This window comes from Leptodactylus fuscus, chromosome 8, assembly GCF_031893055.1.
Source record: "Leptodactylus fuscus isolate aLepFus1 chromosome 8, aLepFus1.hap2, whole genome shotgun sequence".
In the NCBI taxonomy this organism is placed as follows: domain Eukaryota; kingdom Metazoa; phylum Chordata; class Amphibia; order Anura; family Leptodactylidae; genus Leptodactylus; species Leptodactylus fuscus.
The window spans coordinates 28,151,898-28,165,673 of record NC_134272.1 but is presented as its reverse complement, the minus strand read 5'-3'; the positions used below and the strand labels follow the sequence as shown (position 1 = coordinate 28,165,673).

The 13,776-nt window shown below is 41.5% G+C and overlaps 1 protein-coding gene across 2 annotated transcripts in view; it reads right to left on the bottom strand.

Moving 5' to 3' along the window:
• The window catches only part of SATB2 (SATB homeobox 2), a 133,072-nt gene that overhangs the window by 95,307 nt on the left and 23,989 nt on the right, over positions 1–13,776 (bottom strand). For both annotated transcript variants that reach the window (XM_075284992.1, XM_075284993.1), the window contains exon 3: positions 3,335–3,493. In XM_075284992.1, the coding sequence (XP_075141093.1) occupies positions 3,335–3,493 (159 nt within the window). The remainder of the gene's footprint in view (positions 1–3,334; positions 3,494–13,776) is intronic.

The window sequence follows — 13,776 nt, the reverse complement described above, 5'->3', positions numbered from 1 at the left end:
ATCAGTTCACGCCTTACAAGTTTTTAAATTAACCTGTTAATGGTACCCAACAAGCTCTGATATTGTGATGGTTTTTAGTCCCTGGTCTGAGAAGAATGGGGTCTATGTAAGCAGAGTTACTCTTTATTGAAATGAAATAGAATTTTGAATAAGAGAGAACCAAGAAAGATGACATGACAATACAAGCCATACTATTCATTCCAATGGAGAATGGATCTGGGACCCCACTTGCCCTTTAAAATGGAGATGGATGAAGATGAACCTTGTGGATCTATACATGATTATGTTTGCTGTCTCCTATCTGAAGACTGCATTGGCCATGCATTATGCTAACCTTGTACTAAGCCATGGAGAATGCACCAATTCTATTTTTATTTCTGTCTGGCCAAAACATGAGAAAATTCAGATGTTGCCACTGTTGGCCACAGAAAGATGTACAATCTGATATGGCATCTGAAAATAGTTTCACCCCAAAATTGAATCACATGCTTTACAAGATCTCCAGAAAACAATAAAGTAAAATGGGTATTATATTTGTCTAATCCAATTCTAACTGGAACCCATAAATCGATGTAAAATGGTTATTCTGGTTTGGTTGGGCGCCATATCTTCATTTCATGTAACAATAACTGCCACAAGGATACACAACCTGTGCCCGTCCCCGTCTCTAGTGTGGTGCTCATTGCCATGATGGCTTCTTATAAAGACTTTAATTAGAGCTTGATACATTCCTTTTCCCCGCATATTTTCGCTCACAGAATACCAAAGACCAACCATAAAACTCGGCCTCTGAGGGCTGCAACATAAAGATGTGATTCCAATATTAAATTAAACAGCAAAGCAATGAGAAGTCCAACCATAAATACAATTAGATTTACATTCATGTGTAATTGAAGAGGACAAAGGCCCCATTGGAAGTGTGCTGTGTGACTCACTCTTATTCGGAGCTGCTAACCATGTTCATATGACACAATCCAAAGGAAAATATTACCTTACACAATAATAAACTGCTTTATAGCCCAGCACTTCCCGGCTATGCCGACTGGGCACTCATTAATGGCGTACACGTCAAGAACTATTAGGAAGGTCATCTTAATAGGTTAAAGAATGTGACAATTACAGAACTGTGTATTATTCAGCATTATGTTGTTTACTTCCAGCATGGAAATAATCATAAAAAATGGAAAAGATGATTTCCCACACAGCAGACGCACTGCCACAAAAAGCAACTGGGGACGTGGCCATGTATTAAAAGACTTGGCCTAGACAATAAAAGAAGGCCTAGTGGCGCAGTCCTTCAATAAAATGGAGAATGGGAAAAAGATAGTTGGCTTCTCGAGAAGTCTTGGTGCCTAATGTGGTGCTTTTCCCATTCCCTACACATTTACATTGTATGGCCTGGTTATATTTCTTTCAGTTAATGGGTTAATGATAATTGTTGGATCAGAGAGGATTTTGCCAATAGGTTGTACTCCATGGATAGCTGAATGAATCATGGCCTGTCTAAGGGGTCCTGGGTAGAGATGAGCGAACACTAAAATGTTCGAGGTTCAAAATCCGATACGAACAGCCGCCCACTGTTCGACTGTTCGAACCGGTTTCGAACCCCATTATAGTCTATGGGGGAAAATGCTCGTTTCAGGGGTACGCAACATTCAATCAAATTCTACTTACCAAGTCCATGAGTGAGGGTCGGGCTGGATTCTTCTCCCTGCGCAGCATCCCCACGTCCTCTTCCAGGCTTGAATTCACTCTACTAGGCATCGAGCCTAGGCAGAGCTGACTGCGCATGCCCGCACGGACATGCGCAGTCAGCTCTGCCCAGGCCCGATGCCTAAGCAGAGTGAATGCAGAGCCGGAAGAGGACGCTGGGCAGGGAGAAGACTTCTAAAGGTAAGAGAAGAACCGGCGTTGATTGGCAATGTATAGCATTCTGCCAATCAACGCTGGTTCTGCATCGAATCTTAACTTCGAACAGCTAGTAGTATTCGATCGAGTACGAGTATTTCGAATACCGTAGTATTCGATCGAACACCTACTCGATCGAGTACTACTCGCTCATCTCTAGTCCTGGGTTGTCCATGTCCTGTCACGGCGAAGTGAGTCTATGCTCATGTTCAATCCGATGGATAGGTGACTGCACAGGATGAAGATGCTTTTTCTAGTTTATTGATAGGACAGTGCTATTAAATAGACTATTTACCAGTGATATTTAGGTACAGCAATGTTATTTAGGCACTGAATGATTGTATTATGTGGGCACTATATGGTGTACCGCAAGGGTACAAATAGCAAAATGCTATGTAAATGTTATTAGCTATAAAATGGTAATAGCTTTAATGGTAGTTATGATTTGGGGACTCTTCTTTTGCAGGGTCTGTAAAATGTCACAAAAAATAGAAAAAGTTTAACAAATCATGGAAAGGCACTAACCGATACATGCCAATTCCAAAGATTTGCGCCAACTATGGACTACCTATGGACTTACCTTGGACCATATTGCCTGAACTTTATGCTCCTTTTCAGGATGCATTCCAAAGGAATGGGCTAATCGGGAGTGAGTCTCGCTCCGCGGACGCCGCTGCTGAGTCAGCTGCGGAATCCGCAGGAAGATAGCGCATGTTGCTTGTTTTTCCGGCTAGCGGGGGAAAAAAAGCGAGTGGCTCCCATTGAAATGATTGGGAGCCTTTTTTGCAGGCGGATTTAGAGGCGGATTCCGCGTCAAAATCCGCCTGCAAAAAATTCCATGTGAACAGACCCATATAGTCAACAAAGCCTCTTAGGATCCTTTGCTGCCCATCATTTAACAAATATGCTCATGTTGGGATTTTCTTGTTCCTATAACAGGATAAAAGGATATCCAACGCAGATGTGAACCCTTTGTTACACTGCGGTCCCAGGCAAGTTTTTGTTTGTTCATAGGATCAGAAAAATTGAGATAATGGAGCGCTGGATCCATCCTATGACATCTTTAGCATGGCTGCCTACTTGGTTATCAACATGGGTGAAAGGTCTTGTATCACTGCATTACTAAGAAGATCACTATTTTGTTTTCTGGGAAATCTGGGTAACAATTAGCAAGTTTTAATGTCTGTAGGCATAGAAAGAGATGAGAGTGCAGATTTCCTAACAACGTGACAGAAGAGAACAGCTGAAAGATTTATATTTACAGGTAATATTGTTTCTGGTGAAAATAAGCTATTTATAAGTGTACTAACCAGTTCCACAGAATAAAATATTAGTCATCTGTGACGGTCACGGCCCTTGTGAACAGAGAAGTCGTCTTACCATCCAGAATCCAAGACATTCAAAGTAATATTACAATCTCCCATACCTTGTGCTTGAGCTGCAGACGAGTGAGAATATCCTAAGGCCAGAAGAGCCGTCTCCACCAACTGATTGAAAAGGACATCTCTCCGGACCAGCACAAACTCAGCATGTTCTTCCCGACTGTCCATTTGCTCAACCACGCAAAAAACAGGTAGCATAAGTCCTGAGAAGAGGAGAGGAGACATGATACTTGTAAGATACTTTAATAATGAACGCTAAAACACCTACAGGAAAAAAAAAACCAATAACATTAGACATAAATTATATTGTTAAGAAGTTTTTTACAGGTGTGGCCAAGTTTAACTTGCTGAAATGCTGAAATGTCGACATCTTATCACAGAACATAACAAGTCATTGAAAGGCCACTGAGAAAAATAACATAAAGGGGTTATTTGGGGAACTAAAAAGCTCAGCATCGTATTAAAGGGATTCTACCATTAAAGCAAATTTTTTTCTAATTACCACGTCGGAATAGCCTTAAGAAAGGCTATTCGTCTCCTACCTTTAGATGTGGTCTCTGTCGCGCCATTCCTTAGAAAAGAACGGTACTTACCAATATGCTAATGAGGTCTCGGCAGCAATGGGGGCGTCCTTCTTCTTTATCTGCCCCCTCCCCTTGTCTGTCATCTTCTTTCTTCGTCATGTCTGACACCTGCGCAGTCGGCTCTGACAGCGAGACCCTGTTAGAGCCGACTGCGCATGCTCAGTAAGGTCCGCACAGCCCTCTGACGCCTGGATGAGTTCACTTGCGCGTCGGAGGGCTGTACGGACCTTACTGAGCCTGCGCAGTCGGCTCTAACAGGGTCTCGCTGTCAGAGCCGACTGCGCAGGCGTCAGACATGACGAAGAAAGAAGACGACAGACAAGGGGAAGAGGCAGGTGAAGAAGAAGGACGCCCCCATTGCTGCCGAGACCTCATTAGCATACCGGTAAGTACCGATATTTCTAAGGAACGTCGGAGACCACATCTAAAAGTAGGAGATGAATAGCCATTCTTAAGGCTATTCCGATGTGGTAATTAGAAAAAAAGTTGCTTTAATGGTAGAATCCCTTTAAACAATGCAGTAGATCCCACGTACGTAACTATTTACTGTATCCCGTCATGCTCATACTGAGCTTTTAAAATGGGGGGGTCGATCACGTGAGAAAGATTCAGGTGAAGGCTGAAATACAAGACTGATGCGCCAACCTTTGTAACATGGCTGACCCCACTTTACTCATCCCGCTTGCCATCGGAATAGAGCAGGGTCGGTCAAGTGGTCAAGAGTCAGAGTGTCGGGAGGGAAGGATAAAAGCAGTTTCTCATTAATGGGATTTTCCCATGAATATAAACCTATTTATATTTGTAAAGAGTAAAGTTAAACATTTTTGCAAATATAAGTAATTTTCTAATAAGTTTTTCTCTAACCATCTTAGCGATAATTTTTTTGTCAATGGATATGACCATGAGTGCGGGAACTTTTTTCTGGAACTTGTCCGAAACATATTATTGCGGTCAGGTTATCAGGCAGAGACACTACATGTATGGAGGAAAATAGGGAGAGGTTCTAAGTAAGAATTCTAGGAATAAGTGGTAAAGAGGTGCAATAATTAGGTAAATACACAGTCCAGGCACATTAATGTGACCACCTGTCAAAATCCAGAATAACCACCTTTGACAGAGCGGACCGCTGCGAGACGTGCAGGAAGAGAGGGGATGTTGTGATGATGTTCACTGGGATGTTGAGCCATGCCGACTCCAGTGCCGTGGCCAGCTGTGCTAGGTTACGCGGTTGAGCATCCATGGCGCGAATGAGATGGTCCTACAGATTCTCGATTGGGTTCAAGTCCAGGGAATTTGCTGGCCAAGAGAGTATGGTAAACTCATCCTGGTGCTCTTCGAACCACGCACGTACACTGCGAGCTTTATGACACGTCGCATTGCCCTGCTGGTAGATGCCATCATCCTGAGGAAAAACAATTCGCATGTAGGGGTGAACATGGTCCGCAAGGATAGATGCATACTTGTGTTGATCCATCGTAGCTTCCACAATGATGAGTGCACCCAGATGGCTAATGACACGTGCCATCTGCGATTGGTTATTTAACGTTGACGTCAAAAGTAGGCGGTGGTCACATTAATATGACTGGACTGTGTAAGTGATGGCTAATAAGACATGTGTCAAGTCGATTGTTAGAGAATGGGTATGGAAACTCCGGGAACCTGAATAGTTTTGCCCCACCCAAGTCTTTCCCTCTCCCCTATTTATGTTCAGTGATTTCACACTATAACTACATTAGAAGTTAAACATGAAACAATGCCGAACGTGGTGCAAATTGAAAAAGAACAGAGGCCCATAGTGACCCATCAGACTGCTTTTCTGGGGCAGCCTTGTGGCTCAGTGGTTAGCACGGCTGCCTTGCAACATTGTAAGTTCTCCCCATGGTGACATCCCATTGGCTGATATCAGAGACTTCTGCACTTTTTATTTGCACCAGTTAAATAAAATTTCCTCCAATAAAATAAAAAAAAATGACTTTGTTATCAATAGGATGAACTTTAGACAAAAGAACCTTTTATATATAGAGTATGTACCTTGGAAAAAGCCATGTAAAGAAGACGGGGTAGGTTAAAAGGGACCAGATACATGCTGCATAAAACTTTCCAGGATTTAACAGCCACTGTTACACCTCCTTGTTCTTCCTCTCATCAGCCCTGTTCTCACAGACTCTGCGTGTCAAGGCTCCTTATTTTTTTATATGCAAGCGATGCTTATTTTATTTCTCATACATAACATAGGAAAAATAGGAAGATTCTGCATGGCTATGTCTGGATCTTATTAATGCGTCTCCTCCATGTCTCAGCCTTTTGCTAATAAATCATCTTTTTATATGGACATTTTATTTTCATCTGCAGGAAAGTCATTAGCTGAAAAATAGATGTTACAACCACTTGGCTGCCAGCAAGACTTTCAATGTGCCGCCGACCCCTTTGGCAGCAAAGGAGTTAAGGAAGCTATCATGTTTAATATGGGTTTAGAGCTGATTTAGCTCTATAATGTGGCCTTGTTCCTGAACAATGAAGGCATCATTGTTGTTACTTGTTTTATTTGACTTTATTCCTTTTCATGGTGGCCATGTTTACTGGCCAACGACACATATGAGGTTTCCGTGGCATGCACTAAAAAGCGGAGGGGGGAAAAAAAAACTCTTAACTTTGGCTACTCATTACGCAAATGATTTAATGAAATAGGGAGGATTGCAGAAATGAGCATTCATTCTTGTATATACTTCTATGTAATGGCTAGGTCCAGCTTATAAGTGGTTCGCCATCATGGAGAATAAAGACTTGGTACACAGTAAACTCCTGTACCAGATAAAACAGGGGTATGTGACCCTCTTACTTGGTATAAGGTTTTAAAAAAATTCCTATACATAGTAGTATCCACTATTGTCTTCCATATGTCAATGTTCATGGACAACTCATGGACAATAACTTTTGGTTTTGCCAATGAAAGTTTACGATATGATAGATTGATCTTGTCCAAGAAACCAGTGGCCCATCTAATGTGTAAGGGCCTCCAAACTTTGCCCTTATGGCACATGTTGGGGATGATAATGACCAGATTGTTGGAATTAAATTGTCAAAACCTTTGTTGCTGCCTGAGGTGAGCGGCAGGTGCTTTCTCCCCTCTCACCATTAAGATACAACATGTCTATAGGGGTCTATATTGGGAAGTCTAAGGGTAAGTTCAGACGGGGTTTTTTGGACTGGAACCTGAAGTGGAGGCCGCCTAAGGTTCCGATCCAAAAGACGAGTAGCTGCGACTGAAAGCCGATGCACTGCACTTGTATCCAGCTGTGCACTCCGCTCCGGATTAGGCCCAATGAATGGGCCTACTCCGGAGGATGGAGTGTCTTCAGGCCTGAAGAATGAGCATCTCACTTCTTTTGTATGGAAGACGGAAGAAACGTCTCCCGGAAAAAAGACCCAAGCAGCTCCCATTGATTTCAATAGGAGCCAACTTTTTGGTCAGGATTTTGAGGTGTATATGGCCTCAAAATCCTGACCAAAAATCTCCATGTGAACTTACCCTTAGGCTTATAAAATCTATCAGCAATATCAAGTAGTAAGGTACATTCTCTAAACTGATATAACCAACTGTACGACCCTGAAAAATAATAGAGTAAAATGAGCATGACATACAACTATATACAAGCAACTTTGTGCAATCTGTTTCCTCCATATATCTCTGGATCAAGTGCATGAAAAACTGAAGCTTAGCTAAATAGTTGTCTTTCAGTTGTTTGGTAACCAACAAGGAAACATTTTGGATTTTTTTTAACATTTTTTGGGCATGAAGCAGTTAGAAAAAAAGATGTTTATAGTGATTTTATTAGTTTTTTTTGTGTTATATGCTGTTTCTATAGTAGAAGGCATGAACTAGTATGTGTACTTCACACCAAATATGATATGTTTACTGCAAATAATAAAAATGTGAACATTTCTTCCTGTTCTCACATTTCTTTATGTAATTTATGTTTATAAGCATTTAGGAGGAAAAAAAATCACAGCCTATTTGATGTGTAGGGTCAGGTTATATGCCTTAGCCTATAGTCTTTGAAGAGTAACTCCATTATAAAACAACTTTCACAAACCAATAGTTGGAGTGAATATAAGAAATCTGTAATATATCTTTTTAATGAAATACGTTTTTACATAGAAGCCTTTAAGTAGGGAGTGGGTGGAAGAAGCCAAGGCTGCGAATGCTACCTTGCGAGAGGCGAAACTCTTCTGACACTGATGTATCTCCAAGATATGACTCTACCACTACACAAAATGAGGCAATACATCACTTAACAGCCTCCTCCTCCCCCCTCCCATCACCATAGACTTCTGTGTGTAAGAGACCGATTCTATACAGATAAACAGGCTAAGTGAAGATAAGAGAAGAGCAGTGAAGAGCGAAACCTAAGTCTTTAATATGTTTTATTGAAAAAGCTCTTATATTCACATGTACTATTCATTTATGAAAAGTTGTTTTATAATTAGCATCATTCAAAAGAATGATTCACCCATAGCTTTATTCCCGCATAGCTTTATTCCCCCATAGCTTTATTCCCCCATAGCTTTATTCCCCCATAGCTTTATTCCCCCATAGCTTTATTCCCCCATAGCTTTATTCCCCCCATAGCGTTATTCCCCCACAGCTTTATTCCCCCATAGCTTTATTCCCCCACAGCTTTATTCCCCCACAGCTTTATTCACCCATAGCTTTATTCACCCATAGCTTTATTCCCCCACAGCTTTATTCCCCCACAGCTTTATTCACCCATAGCTTTATTCACCCATAGCTTTATTCACCCATAGCTTTATTCCCCCACAGCTTTATTCCCCCACAGCTTTATTCACCCATAGCTTTATTCCCCCATAGCTTTATTCACCCATAGCTTTATTCCCCCATAGCTTTATTCCCCCATAGCTTTATTCCCCCATAGCTTTATTCACCCATAGCATTCAGCAAGAATGTTTCATCTCCTCATTCAAGACATTATCAAGCAAATTCTAGTACAAGTGTCTCATTCCACATAATTAACAAAAAATAATCCAATATTATACAGTGTACATCAATACTTAGAATAATATGAGCTATTACATAGTAACAGTATTAGTATTACTGAGCAACAAGGCGCTAGCACAATAAATCAACAATCTCAGGGGACAGACACCCTGGTGACAGGGACTAAAGGAAGGTATTCCATTGAACAGCATAAGCCATGTTTGAGACATCATTATTAAGCCCGATTCACATCTGTGTTTGGGACATTCGGTTCCCCTCTCCGCATGAAAAATGCACGCAGCACTTTTCTCTCTGCATTTTTCGTGCGGAAACCACACGGACCACATTCTAGTCTATGGGGTTTCCTAGGGTAACTGCTTTTTTATGCGGATTAAGATTCTGTTCGGGGGGTCCCCAAGCGGACTCCCTGAATGGAAACCCATGCGCAGATGTGAACCAGGCCTTAATCATAGCTGGTATGTCTGTAAGAGCACCAGCCAGTCAAGCTTTGACAAGTACGGCGGCAGATGTTCAGTGCTGTATGGCACTGGCGTGGTGCCCAGGTGCCCTCCCCCCCCCACTAGCCATAATATTTGGACACTTGTAATAGACTTTTCTTGATAATAACTCCAATAAGGAGCTGAAACCTTGCTGCTGTTTTGGGTGAACAAACATATATCCTTTAGGAAAGCAATGGACACTACTTTTTCATCTCTTTTTTGGAATACTCTATTATCCGGACCGTGGAAGTGATCCCGCACAGCTTTGTATCCTTTTGATAGTAGAATATAACAGTGCTGCTTCTCTCACATGTTTTTGAACTATTGGTATATACATGGCAGTAATGCAAATGGATCCTGTATTTAAAAGCATATTAAACTGCAATTTTCAGTGCAACGGTATACAAAAACACCATGAACTGGTGCTGTGTGTTGTATAGTGGCATGGTAAGGTAGATGTACGCAGCTGTATACGGTAAAAAATTATTTATTCCTCTTTCTTGGTAGGGATTCATTGTTTAAGACAAATTATTAAATTGCATATTTGTAAAATTTACAATTGTATCTGCAGGCCACCTGCCTTAAAATGTAACCCACAAATGTATTCATTAATTTAATCATTCATTTAAAATATCAAAAAATTAACAAGGTTCATGCCATATTAGATCCAATTTTTGTGAAACAGATACAGTATATTGTTTAAATTCTTAAAAATTGTCTTTTAGATCTCTCTGGAGTATTTATACTGTTACTGGCGAGGAGATGAAATGGTTAATAGCGCTTTCTTCAGGGTATTAGAGGATAAAGCTCAGTAACCTGGAACCCCCATCTAAATAAATAGGTCTAATATCCATTGAGCAGTCAGTGCCCTGGCAATGTTCTCATTCATTCGTCTGCAGACCCAACGCATTTTCGCTCTGCGGAGGAAACCTGAATAAAACCTTGTGCAATGCTTGAAGACGGGGGAAGGCAATTACTATTATTATCTTCTCACTTCTCGGGAATTAGCTAATTTTGTTATTTGCCACCAGCGGTTTGTGAATGCCTGAGTGTATTAGCTGTTTATGAACACTAAAAAGATATGTGTTTCCTTGTGTGAAATAAGAACTGGTAACTATTACAAGTATTTGTTCAATGTCATCCTAGCATGTCCCATAATTGAATATATATCACAGTTTCCTGACTATAGAAAATGTAGGTTGGGTCTGACTGCGCCTCCTCGACTATATGTGATCACGGAACTGGATTAACCAGATTTTTTCTATTATAATTGAAGTTGTTTTGCACTATATTGTTATTAGCAGATGCATATATTTTGCAATTTTTGTCACAAGTTGCACAAAACTGCAGCAAAAAAAGACAAAAACAAACACATGACAAAGGACAGTAGAAACGTGACGTCGGTCTAGCCCACACAGGGGAGCTGGTGAATTCCCAACGTGGGTCTTCAGCCCCCAAGTCCCATACAGATAGTTAGATTATTGTAATGGTTAGAATATTTTACATTTTGGCATCACTATGGGGGCCCCAGTCTCCAGTCATTTTTTTATGTAGATTGTGAGCCCCATATAGGGATTTTTTCCCTATCAGTATGTTTTTTTGTAGAATGGGAGGAAATCTACACAAACATGGGGGGAACATACAAACTCCTTGTAGATGTTGTTCCTGGCCAGATTCAAACCCAGGACTCCAGCGCTGCAAGGCTGCAGTGCTATCCACTGAGCCACCATGTGGCCCCAGTCACTAGTCATCTTGCCACCTGCTGTGTGACCACATATCCCTGGCTCAGATAGTTAGGATGTGCCCAGTTCAGGGTAAAAGCCAAGGGATGGGGTAACAGTTGCCTCCATATCCTAGTGCCCAAAGACCCCTCTACCACATATGTAGACCAACGTTATAAACTAGATGTGATAGGTGACCTGGAACAGATATTGCATTGGGGTCCAAGAGCCTTATGTTACGCCTCCAGAATAGGGGAATACATGTTTGATTCTATATATAAGGTTAGATACAAAAACACACATAGATTAACTGATCTGTAAATAAGTGAAAACCTTGTAGATTCTTTCCCAGACACTGATACCAAGCGAACGCGTCTTCAAGCTGATCCCACTGCGTTCTTCAAGTACAGGTAGAAGATCAGATCCGCGCTCAGCTTGAGGGCATGGATAATGGCACATTGTCAAGTATCTTGTTGCTTTCTAGGCTTGCTCAGTAAGCAAACAGCGAGCACTATACTTCTTGATAACCCGTGAGCCCTGTTACATGTTGATATGGTTGCTGTCCAACAGCATTTTTCACCTTGGCTGTCAAACCCTTTCTCAATGCACTGAAACTAACAGATAGGTTCAGCTTGCTTGAGCGACATCTAACAATGCAAGAAGATTATCTTCACCATCAAGATTTCATGGTTCTTGTCACCAGTAGTGATCATGTTCACTTCTACTATCTGTAAGATCTTCTATGGCACCTACTAATGGACATGCCAAGGACATAGATGAGGTTTGGAATACGGCACAAATATAAAGGTATTCTAGAGCACTAACCCCACTTGGCCAATGAGAAGAACAAAGATGGGAATTTACATTATTCAATCCCTCTTGGCATGGCCGACTGCCCGACAGAGATCTCAGAGTTGGGGAAAGTGTCCACAGAGGAAAGCTTCTTTCCAGACCGCCGGATGGTACTTTAGGGAGACCATTTAACTTACTTTCTAATATTGTATAGGACCACAAAGGGAGAGGGTTTATGTGTATGTGCATAAAGCAAGGACTATAAGGGCAGTGTCTCGGTGAAATAGGGTAAGACAAGTCTGATGCCAAACCCATCAATATACATTTACGCTCATGTTGGCCGAGCAAACCTGTGTTCTAACGGGAACAAACTAACGGAACGGGAACGGAACGGGAACAAACTAACACCTCTGGCAGGAAAAATCTAACAGCTTGATCCTTCTTTCCCTCAACATCTTCCGTCAGAAGAAAGCCACGACACTGCCATACACGCTAAATGGTCGATTGTGTCAACTTATAGGTATGTCTCCAATATGTCTGGCCAGCTTGAATCTTCTACCCTGTTGGAAGGCATAGTACGCACTTACTAGATAACTCCGCTAGTGTCACTTGGAGAAGATGAGGTCTTACCTGGCTTTGAGAACCCTTGGACAAATTAGCCCTAATGATACCAATGATGACTGTCAAGTAATCCCATAGGTAAGGTATAAGAAGGAAAACATATGACAGAACTAAGGAGAAGCCGATCTCTCATTGTCCTTAATATAACACCCAATCATCACATCAGATGTAGATAGGACTCGTATTTCAGACCTGCACATAATATTCGCCTGGACTGATGACATATTCTGATGTTTCCATAACATCAGCCACAATTTACAGTACATTTATGTTACATGATCATTCATTCTCTCCCTTCTGAAACCCTCAGGAAATGTTTCCATTGCTCTTGTTAAACTGGATATCTGTAGACTACAATTCCTTTCTCACCTGGACTAAGGTCTATAATGAATCTTCCACTGCAGCTGCAGCCTCACAAAATTATATAGTTGCCAGCTCGGTTCCACATGGAAACAGGGGCTGATCAAAGCAATAGGTGTGACGTCAGGCGACGGAGATGAGTAAACCCGAAGCCTGAAGCTGGTTATCGGCTGAGAAAAAAAGAATCTTTATTCCATTCAATTTCATCAAGACCTGATCAAGAGGATTGAAAAAATCGGACACAATAAGCGGGCACGTCTATTTGCTAAAAGTGTATAGTGTAGGTACGGCACATAGGTTGAACCTACCCATCTTATTTATAATACAGGTACACAGCCATATGGTGCTTGTTCTAGGCCATAACTAATATAACCTACCAGAGCATATTCCAATGTGAATTATTAGGGATCATACACAGCTATGGTATTGGGATATTTATTTTTTGTAGATTGTGAGCCCCATATAGGGCTCACAATGTACATTTTTCCCTATCGGTATGTCTTTGGAGTATGGGAGGAAATCCACGCAAACATGGGGAGAACATACAAACTCCTTGTAGATGTTGTTCCTAGCAGGATTTGAACCCAGGACTCCAGCACTGCAAAGCCACTGTGTTGCCCGGTATTGGGATATTTGTTTGATTCCAGGACAATCATTTGGACACCAAACTATACAAAGATACTCTTGCTATTAAATGGATTATCCAGGACTTGAATACCCTTAGGATAGGTCATCAATATCCAACTCCCAGCCAATCAGATGTTTGAAGAAATTCGGGAACTGTGCCATGGTACAGCTTCAGGTTTCACTGGTCATGTGGTATAGCTGCAGCTCAGCCCCATTCATGTGAAGGGGACTGAGCTACAATACCAGACAAAGTCCCTACGCAATGTACAGTGCTGTGGTATTCAG